Source organism: Heliangelus exortis, chromosome 27 (assembly GCF_036169615.1).
Source record: "Heliangelus exortis chromosome 27, bHelExo1.hap1, whole genome shotgun sequence".
Classification (NCBI taxonomy): domain Eukaryota; kingdom Metazoa; phylum Chordata; class Aves; order Apodiformes; family Trochilidae; genus Heliangelus; species Heliangelus exortis.
In genome coordinates this window covers 1,997,262-2,007,368 of record NC_092448.1, presented here as the reverse complement: position 1 = coordinate 2,007,368, position 10,107 = coordinate 1,997,262, and the positions used below count along the sequence as shown (strand labels likewise).

Here is a 10,107-nt window from a genome sequence, read left to right as displayed (position 1 = left end):
CCCCTCTTGTCCCCACAGGCAATGGGTACGGCAGTGCCAGGGCCTCTCCCGGCCTCCTCCCGGTGTCCAACGGGAGCACTTTGGGGAAAATCATCCCAGCCAAGTCCCCCCCCCCCCCCCCTCCCACGGCCCCCCCGTGCCCAGCAACCCCCGCAAGCCGGATTTACGGGTCATCACCTCCCAGGGGGGCAAGGGGGGGGCCCTGATGCACCATCTGGTGAGTGGCTACCGAACCCCCCCGGGGTGGCTACCGGGTAGGGGGGGACCCCGCTGCCCCCAGCAAACCAGGGTGGGTTCGGGACTGGGGGTGCTGGGGGGGGGGGGGGGGGCGGCTCATACAGGGGGGTGCTGGGTCCCCCTCGTGTCCTGGGTGGGTGTGGGGGGGGTGGAGCCGTGGGGTTAATTTGGTGTTTTCTGTGTTCTCCCGTGGGCAGCCTGAGGAGCACCTGGCGCTGGTGAGTTCACTGGTGAAAAGGGGGGGGTGGGCACGGGGGGGGTTGTCCCCAGGGTCCCCTCTGGCGTGCATGGAGAGGGGGTGGCTGTGGAGGTGGCAGCGTGGGTGTCACCCCCACCCTGCAGGGAAAAAAACTCGGGGGGAAAGGAGGAAGGAGATGGCAAAAAAAAAAAAAAAAAAAAAAAAAAAAGGTGGGTTCCCCCCCCCCCAAAAAAAAAAAAAAAAAGGTGGCTTCCCCGCCCCCCAAAAAAAAAAAAAAAAAAGGTGGTTTCCCCCGCCCCCCAAAAAAAAGAGAAAGGTGGTTTCCCCCCCCAAAAAAAAAAAAAAAAAAAAAGGTGGTTCCCCCCCCCCCAAAAAAAAAAAAAAAAAGGTGGTTTCCCCCCAAAAAAAAAAAACAAGTGGTTTCTCCCCACAAAAAAAACGAAAAAAAGAAAGATGGGTTCTCCCTCTACAAAAAAAAAAAGATGGTTCCCTCCCCCCCAAAAAAAATGGTTTCCCTCCCCCCATAAAAGGGTTTTCCCCCACAAAATAAAGAAAAGATGGTTTTGCTTCCCCAAGGAAAAAAAATGGTTTCCCCCTCCCCCCAAAAAAATTGGCTTTCCCCCCTCAAAAGAAAAAAAAACACGGTTTTCCCCTAAAAAAAAAAAGCAAGATGGTTTCTCCCCTCCCCCCCCCAAAAAAAAAAAAAAAAAGAAAAAAGCTGTTTTTCCCCGGGTCCCTTTTGGGTCGGTGCTGCTGGGACCCCCCTGGGCTCTGCTGCCTCCTGGGGACCTGCCCGGGACAGCTCTGAAAAGCTGGAAAAGTTGGATCATCTTCCCATAGTAAGGAAATGATGAAAAGCTGCAGTAAATCCTCTGCCAGGCTCCATAAACTTCCGCTGGGAATTTTTCTGGGGTTTTTTTTTACTGGGTTTTTTTTTAATTTTTAAAAAATTTTTTTTTAAATTTTTAATTTTTTTTATTTTATTTTTAATTTTAATTTTATTTATTCTATTTTTCTTTTATTTTTAATTTTTATTTTATTTTATTAATTTTTATTTTATTTATTTTATTTTGTTTTGGTTTATTTTATTTTTTAATTATTTTATTTTAATTTATTTTATTTTATTTTTTTTATTTTTATTTTATTTATTTTTTCCCTGCCCTGCCTAACTTTTATTTTATTTTATTTATTTTATTTCATTTTTATTTTGTTTTTTAATTTTTATTTTATTTTATTTTTTAATTTTTATTTTATTTTATTTTATTTTTTCTATTTTTATTTTATTTTATTTTATTTTTTAATTTTTATTTTATTTATTTTGTTTTATTTTGTTTTTTAATTTTTTTTCCTGCCCCTGCCTAATTTTTATTTTATTTATTTTATTTTATTTTTATTTTTTTATTTTTATTTTTTATCCTATTTTATGTTTTTTATTTTTAGATTTTTATTTTATTTATTTTATTTATTTTATTTTTCCCCTCCCCCTGCCAGCTCACTGCCCATCCCCTCCTTTATGCCAACGATTCCCTCTGCAGATGGGACTCAGGATCAGCTCAGCCTGGGAAAAACTTCCCAAAAAAGCCCCAGGACTCAGGCACTGCCTGATTTTTTCCCTCTTGGCCAAGGAAAAATTGAGCAGGGCTTGAATTCTGCCGGCCCCAAAATTTTTCTTCCTTGATCCTCCCCCTGCCCGACACCCACAGCAGCTCCGTGCCTCAGTTTCCCTGGGCTGGGAGGGAATTTGCCCCTTGTGTCCCCACGGGTGTCCCCATGGTGTCCCCACTGCCCCATTCTGTCCCCATTGTGCCCCCGTTGTGTCCCCACTCTATCCCCATGGTGTTCCCACTGTGTCCCCACTGTGCCCCATTGTGTCCCCATTTTGTCCCCATTTTGTCCCCATTGTGTCCCCACTGTATCCCCACAGTGTCCCCACGGTGTCCCCACGATGTCCCCATTGTTTCCCCACTGTGTCCCCACTATATCCCCATTGTGTCCTCACTGTGACCCCATTCTGTCCCCATTCTGCCCCATTGTGCCCCCATGGTGTCCCCACTGTATCCCCACAGTGTCCCCCTCTGTGTCCCCTCTGTGTCCCCATGTGTCCCCACTGTGCCCCACTGTGCCCCATTGTGTCCCCATAGTGTCCCCACTGTGCCCCCATGGTGTCCCCACTGTATCCCCTCTGTGTCCCCTCTGTGTCCCCACTGTGTCCCCACTGTGTCCCCTCTCTGGGCCTGATCAGAGGCTCCAAACCTCTGGACTCTGATTCCAGTCACCTCCGATTCCCTGCCTTGGGAACAGGGGCAGATCCCACCCCCCACCTGGAAAACACGGGACAGGGGGGATGGCAGTGGGACAAGGACAGCTCAGGTCCCCCAGAATCTCCTGGGGACACAGAGCCAGGAGGTGGCTGAGCTCTGAGATTTAGGGGAGGAGGAGGAGGAGGAGGAGGGGAAGGAGAAGGAGAAGGAGAAGGAGAAGGAGAAGGAGAAGGAGAAGAAGGAGGAGAAGGAGAAGGAGAAGGAGAAGGGGAAGGAGAAGGAGAAGGAGAAGGAGAAGGAGAAGGAGAAGGAGAAGAAGGAGGAGAAGGAGAAGGAGAAGAACGAGGAGAAGGAGAAGGAGAAGGAGAAGGAGAAGGAGAAGGAGAAGGAGAAGGAGAAGAACGAGGAGAAGGAGAAGGAGAAGGAGAAGGAGAAGAAGGAGGAGAAGGAGAAGGAGAAGAACGAGGAGAAGGAGAAGGAGAAGGAGAAGGAGAAGAACGAGGAGAAGGAGAAGGAGAAGGAGAAGGAGAAGGGGAAGGAGAAGGAGAAGGGGAAGGAGAAGGGGAAGGAGAAGGAGAAGGAGAAGGAGGAGAAGAAGAAGGAGAAGGAGAAGGAGAAGGAGAAGGAGAAGGAGAAGGAGAAGGAGAAGGAGAAGGAGAAGGAGAAGGAGAAGGAGAAGGAGAAGGAGAAGGAGAAGGAGAAGGAGAAGGAGAAGGAGAAGGAGAAGGAGAAGGAGAAGGTTCTGGGGAGACCTCAGAGCACCTTTCAGTGCCTGAAGGGATCAGGAAAGCTGGGGAGGACTTGGGACAAGGGCCTGGAGGGATGGGCTGAAGGTTATTTGCTTTAAATTGGAAAAGGGGAGATGTAGGCTGGCCATTAGGAAGAAATTTCTTTGGGGTGAGGGTGCTGAGCCCCAGGTCACCCCCAGAAGCTGTGGCTGCCCCATCCCTGGAGTGTTGGAGGTTGGATGGGGCTTGGAGCCCCCTGGGCTGGGGGAGGGGTCCCTGCCCATGGCAGGGGGGGCACTGGGTGCTCTGTTAGGTCCCTTCCAAACTTTGATTCTTCTATAAACCCCTGTCTGATGCTCCCCGTTTCCTTTGGAAAACTTTGGGGTCTCTTTTCCCACATCAGGAGGAGCAGGACCTCAGCATCCCGAGGTTCTCGCTGGTCCTTGACCCAGGGCCAGGTGACTGTCACAGCCTCATCCGATTGTTTGGGTTGGGAAAAACCTTTGGGATGATCCAGTCCAACTGGTGATGGGTCCTGAGTCCAACTGGTGTGGTTTGCTGGGACCAGGATCAATCCTGCCCGGTCCCATCGGGGGCATCTCTTGCCAGGAGGGAAGCAAAAGTTTTGTTGGGTTTTTTTGGTGTTTTTTTGATTTGTTCTTTTTTTTTGGGGGGGTTGGGGGGGAAGAACCCCCAAAACCAGGAGAAAAAAGCAGATTTTGGTTGTAACCCCCTCTCCTTTGCCTCCCCAGCAGAACACCCAGAGGTTGGGGGTCTCCCAAGCAGCTCACTCTCTGACCACCCCCGGTTGTCTCCGTGGCTACTCCCAGTTTGCTGACCCAGGGCTTGCCCTTCTCTGCCATGCCCACAGCTTACAACACAGGTAAGAGACTGACCCCCCCACCCCCCCAGAGCTCCTGCAAGGCCTGGAGCTTCCCAGGATTCAAATCAAGGAGAAACTCATGGAAATAAAAAAAACTGGAATCATGGAATGGGTTGGGTTGGAAGGAACCATAAATTCCCCCATTGTCCCCCCTGCCATGGGCAGGGACCCCTCCCCCAGCCCAGGGGGCTCCAAGCCCCATCCAAACTCCAAGATTCCCAGGGATGGGAATTAGGTTTTGGGATGTCAGGATGGGTTTTGGGATATCAGGATGGGTTTTGGGATGTCAGGATGGGTTTTAGGATGTCCATAGCTGTGTTTTGGGATGTCAGGCTGGGTTTTGGGATGTCCACCTAAGTTTTAGGATGTCCATGATTAGATTTTGGGATTTCAGGATGGGTTTTGGGATGTCACCTAAGTTTTGGGATGTCCACCTAAGTTTTGGGATGTCCATGATTAGGTTTTGGGATGTCAGGATAGGTTTGGGATGCCAGGGTGAGTTTTGGGATGTCAGGCTGGGTTTTGGGATGTCCACCTAAGTTTTAGGATGTCCATGATTAGATTTTGGGATTTCAGAATGGGTTTTGGGATGTCAGGATGGGTTTTAGGACGTCCATAGCTGAGCTTTGGGATGTCAGGCTGGGTTTTGGGATGTCCACCTAAGTTTTAGGATGTCCATGATTAGATTTTGGGATTTCAGGATGGGTTTTGGGATGTCAGGCTGGGTTTTGGGATGTCCACCTAAGTTTGGGATGTCCGTGATTAGGTTTTGGGATGTCAGGATAGGTTTGGGGATGCCAGGGTGAGTTTTGGGATGTCAGGCTGGGTTTTGGGATTTCAGGATGGGTTTTAGGATGCCCACAGCTGTGTTTTGGGATGTCCATGGCTGATTTGGGGAGTCAGGCTGAGTTTTGGAATGTGCAGCTGGATTTGGGATTTTCAGGCTGGGTTTTGGGGATGCCAGGGTGAGTTTTGGGATGCTCCTAAGAGTCGTGCTTGGGAAGAGCATCCCCCCATGCAGTGGGGAGGGAATGGAAGGGTGTGGGGGGGTCAGGGGGGTACTGGGGGGGGGGCACTGGAGTAGAGGAGGGGATACTGGGGAGTGGGGAGGGAGTACTGGGGATACTGGGGTGGGGGTTATGATACTGGGGTTGGGGGGGAGGTTATTTAGGGGGGGTTACTTAGGGGGGGGTCATTTGGGGGGGGGTAATTAGGGGGAGTTATTTAGGGGGGTTATTTAGGGGGGTTATTTGGGGGGGGTATTTAGGAGGGGGTTATTTAGGGGAGGCTATTTGAGGGGGGTAATTAGGGGGGGTTATTTGGGGGGGATTATTTAGGAGGGGGTTATTTAGGGGGATTCTTTAGGGGAGTTATTTGGGGGGGCTATTTAGGGGGGTTATTTGGGGGGGCAATTGGGGGTTATTTAGGGGGAGTTATTTAGGGGGGGTTATTTAGGGGGGGTATTTAGGAGGGGGTTATTTAGGGGGGTCATTTGGGGGGGGTATTTGGGGGGCTATTTTGGGGGGGTTGTTTAGGGGGGGTAATTAGGGGGGGTTATTTAGGAGGGGGTTATTTGGGGGGGGGGTTATTTAGGGGGGGCTATTTAGGGGTGGTTATTTAGGGGGGTATTTAGGGGGGTTGTTTAGGGGGGGGTTATTTAGGAGGGGGCTATTTAGGGAGGGGGTTATTTGGGGGGGGGGCCCGGGATGGGGGGGGTTGTTCTGTCTCGCGCTCTGCAGCGGCGAACAGCGCCCCCTGGCGGCTCCCGGGGGCACCGCAGGGGGGGGAGCAGCTCCGGGGGGGGGCTTAGAGGGTTTTTGGGGGGGGGGGGGATCATACCCGGACATCCACCACCCCACCCCCCGAAGGGTGTAACGGGAGGTTCCCACCCCAGGGCCAGTCCCGGGTGGAATCAGGGGCTTGGGGCTGGGGGGGGCTTTTGGGGGGGCTGGGGGAGGGGGGGTGGGGTGTGTCCTGGTAGCAGTTGGTGCCTTGGAATTTTTTTGGAGAATTTTTTTGTGTGGAGAGGGGGGAGACACTGGCCCAGGTCGCCCGGAAAGTGGGAAATGCCCATCCTGGGAAACACACACCAAGGCTTGGGAGCCATCCGGGGGGGTGACACGCGGGCGGGGTCTCTGAAGCTCCCCTTCCAACCCAACCCTTCCATGACCCCAGGGATGGTCCTGATGGAGCTGCAGATGGACTGGGGGGGAAAGGGGGGGCTGGGGGACCTTTCAAGGTCTCTTCCAACCCAACCCAACCCTGTGTCCTGTGGCTGAGAGCTGCAGCTGGTTTGACATTGGAGTGGCTGAAGGAACTTCCCTCCCTCCCTCCCTCCCTTTCTCTTTCTCTTTTTCTTTTTTCTTTCTCTCTTTCTTTCTTTCTTTCTTTCTTTCTTTCTTTCTTCTTTCTTTCTTTCTTTCTTTCTTTCTTTCTTCTTTCTTCTTTCTTTCTTTCTTTCTTTTCTTTCTTTCTTTCTTTCTTTCTTTCTTTCTTTTCTTTCTTTTCTTTCTTTCTTTCTTTCTTTCTTTCTTTCTTTCTTTCTTTCTTTCTTTCTTTCTTTCTTTCTTTCTTTCTTTCTTTCTTTCTTTCTTTCTTTCTTTCTTTCTTCTTTCTTTCTTTCTTTCTTTGTTTCTTTCTTTCTTTCTCTCTCTCTTTCTCTCTCTCTTCTCTCTCTCTTTCTCTCTCTCTTTCCTATCTTCCTTTTTTCCTTCCTTCCCAGATTACCAGCTGACAAGTGCTGAGTTGTCCTCCCTGCCAGCATTCAGCTCACCTGGGGGCTTGTCCCTTGGCAACATCTCTGCCTGGCAGCAGCAGCAGCAGCAGCAGCAGCAGCAGCAGAGCAGCAGCAGCAGCAGCAGCAACAACAACAACAGCAACAACAACAGCAACAGCAACAGCAGCAACAGCAACAGCAGCAACAGCAGCAGCAGCAACACCTGGTTCCGGTGTCATTAGGAAATTTAATGTAAGTGAGATGTGTCCCAGGGAAAAAAGGGAAAGGAAAAATGGAAATGGGGAATTCCTGCAAGGTGCCAAACCTGTCAGGGTTCAATGGGATGGTCCTTGTGGGACCAGGGCTCTGGGAATGGTCAGGCTGTCCCATGGGTGTGGGATGAGCGTGGCTTTTAATATGGAAAATTCATTGCTTGATACCAGGGAAAAAAAAAATACATTTACTTGCGTACTGGGGAGGGTTTCCTGAAGTGGCTGGAATTCCAGCTTTTAGGCTGGAATAAAGCACCCACACAGAGGTTGTGCTGAGCATCTTAATCAAAATAAAGATGGCAGCAGCTTGCCCACAACCTTGGGACAGAAAGGTGGGAATTGCAGAAGGGGGTTCAGTGATTTTGCCCCAGCTCAGGGGGCTCTGACATCCCCAGTGTGAAGTCCCAAGGGATGTGTGGATGCTCCAGGCTTTTGCAGCAAATTCCTTGGCATTTCCCCCACTGCCTGGAGCCTCCCCAGCAGGGCTGCAGAAAGCCTGGAAGGAATTTTGGGTTGTAGTGAAGAGGCTGAAGAGGTTTGGGGTTTGGGCTTCCCAGCAGTTCCCTGCTGGGAAAGGGAACTGGGGGTTGTAGGTTTGGGGTTTTTTAACCCCAAACACAGTTTATAAATGCATTTTGAAAATGGATCTCATGGGGGATCCTGTAGGGTGGGACAGGAGCCCCACATTGGGTCCCAGTGGGGTGGGACTGGTTTCACTGGGATGTGCTGCAGGGTGGTGTGGGGTCTGATCCTTGCTCAGGGGGCTGTGTTTCCTTCTATCACGGTGGGAATTTGAAATCCTGGAGCCGTAAGAATTCCAGATTCCCAATTTCATCCAGAGTAATGGTGGCTTCAGGATTTGGGTGGGCAGGTGCTTCATTCCGTGGGTCAGGGGGGAATAACCACCCAAAAACCTGAATAATGAGACCCTTCCCTTATCTCCTCCTCCTCTCCCATTCTTTTTTTCCCCCTTCCCTTATCTCCTCCTCCTCCTCTCCCATCCTTTCCATCCTCTTTTTTTCCCCCTTCCCTTATCTCCTCCTCCTCCTCTCCATCCTTTTTTTCCCCTTCCCTTATCTCCTCCTCCTCTCCCATTCTTTTTTTCCCCTTCCCTTATCTCCTCCTCCTCCTCTCCCATCCTTTCCATCCTCTTTTTTCCCCTTCCCTTATCTCCTCCTCCTCTCCCATCCTTTTTTCCCTCCTCCCCTTCTCCTCCTCCTCTCCCATCCTTTTTTTCCCCCTTCCCTTATCTCCTCCTTCTCTCCCATCCTTTTTTTTTCCCCTTCCCTCATCTCCTCCTCCTCTCCCATCCTTTTTTCCCCCTTCCCTTATCTCCTCCTCCTCTCCATCCTTTTTTTCCCCCTTCCCTTATCTCCTCCTTCTCTCCCATCCTTTTTTTTCCCCTTCCCTTATCTCCTCCTTCTCTCCCATCCTTTTTTTTCCCCCTTCCCTTATCTCCTCCTTCTCTCCCATCCTTTTTTTTCCCCTTCCTTATCTCCTCCTTCTCTCCCATTCTTTTTTTTCCCCTTCCCTTATCTCCTCCTCCTCTCCCATCCTTTTTTTTTTCCCCTCCCCTTATCTCCTCCTCCTCTCCCATCCTTTCCATCCTTTTTTTTCCCCTTCCCTTATCTCCTCCTCCTCTCCCATCCTTTTTTTTCCCCTTCCCTTATCTCCTCCTCCTCTCCCATCCTTTTTTTTCCCTTCCCCTTGTCCAGACAAGGGACTCACTTGTCCCACACCACCACTTTGACTGTCAACACCAACCCCAACATCAGCATCAAATCTGAGCCCGTCTCCCCCAACCGGGACCGGAACACGGCCACCCCCCTCCCCACCTTCCCCCACCAGCCCCGGGGCCACGAACCCACGGGCCGCTCTCCCGTGGACAGCCTCAGCAGCACCGCCAGCTCCTACGAAGGCAACGCCGAGCGGGACGAGCCGGCCCGCCCCGATTTCAGCTCCTCCCTCGGCCTCCTGCGTCCCGGCACCGAGCCCGAGGGGGGGGGACACCCCCTCCGTCAAGAGAATGCGTTTGGATACCTGGGTGACATAAGGGGGGTCCCCAACATCACCCCAACCCCCCCCCCACCCCCATCCCGAGCTCCCCCTCTGGGAGGTGCTGCCGGGTGGGTGGGTGAGTGGGGAAGGGGTTTTTTTTTTGGGGGGGGGGATGATGGTGAATTGGCTGAGGGGGTTTTAGGCAACATCCCGGGTGAGGGAGGAGGGGATGGAAATCAAACAGCACCCCCCCACCCCCAAAAAAACCCCAAAAAACAAAAACAAAACCCCAAGTAAGGCGGTGGTCCCTGGTGATGCTCAGGCAGGCAGCAGGCAGGGCCCGCTGTCACCAGTGGGGACATCACTGGTGTCCCCCCCCCCGTGTCCCCAAGGAAGAGCATCCACGGCTCCATCCCAAAGCTCAGCTCTGTGTGGGCAAAAAGGGAAAAAAAAAAAAAAAAAAAAAAAAAAGGGATTCTCCTCAGGGTTTTCTCTTGAACCCGGCGGTGCCAGGCAGGGAGGTCCCGTCCTGGGGGGGCTGCTGGTCCCATAAAATGCAGTGGGGGTGGGGGGCAAGGAGCAGATTTTGGCTCCTGTTTGCATGGAAAGGAGTGGCAGGAAGCATCCTTCCTGGTGGAGGAGGTCATTTGGAAACCATTCCCAAAAACAGGGGGAAAAATCTGGTCCCTGCCCCCCCGGGGGGAGGTGTGGGTGCTGCTGGGGAAGGGAACTGGGGGTTGGAGGTTTGGGTTGTTTTTTTTTTTTTAACCCCAAACATGATTTTTGGAAACGCATCCCCCATGCCAGCCAGGC

General features: G+C 51.4%; 1 protein-coding gene across 1 annotated transcript in view; it reads left to right on the top strand.

The window, feature by feature from the left end:
• The window catches only part of MEF2D (myocyte enhancer factor 2D), a 76,406-nt gene extending 67,005 nt beyond the window's left edge, over positions 1-9,401 (top strand). The window contains 6 exon segments of the mRNA XM_071726948.1: positions 4,178-4,228; positions 4,230-4,308; positions 7,031-7,147; positions 7,150-7,276; positions 9,012-9,297; positions 9,299-9,401. Coding sequence (XP_071583049.1) covers positions 4,178-4,228; positions 4,230-4,308; positions 7,031-7,147; positions 7,150-7,276; positions 9,012-9,297; positions 9,299-9,349 — 711 coding nt within the window. The 3' untranslated portion in view covers positions 9,350-9,401.
• The last annotated feature ends 706 nt before the right edge of the window (positions 9,402-10,107 follow it).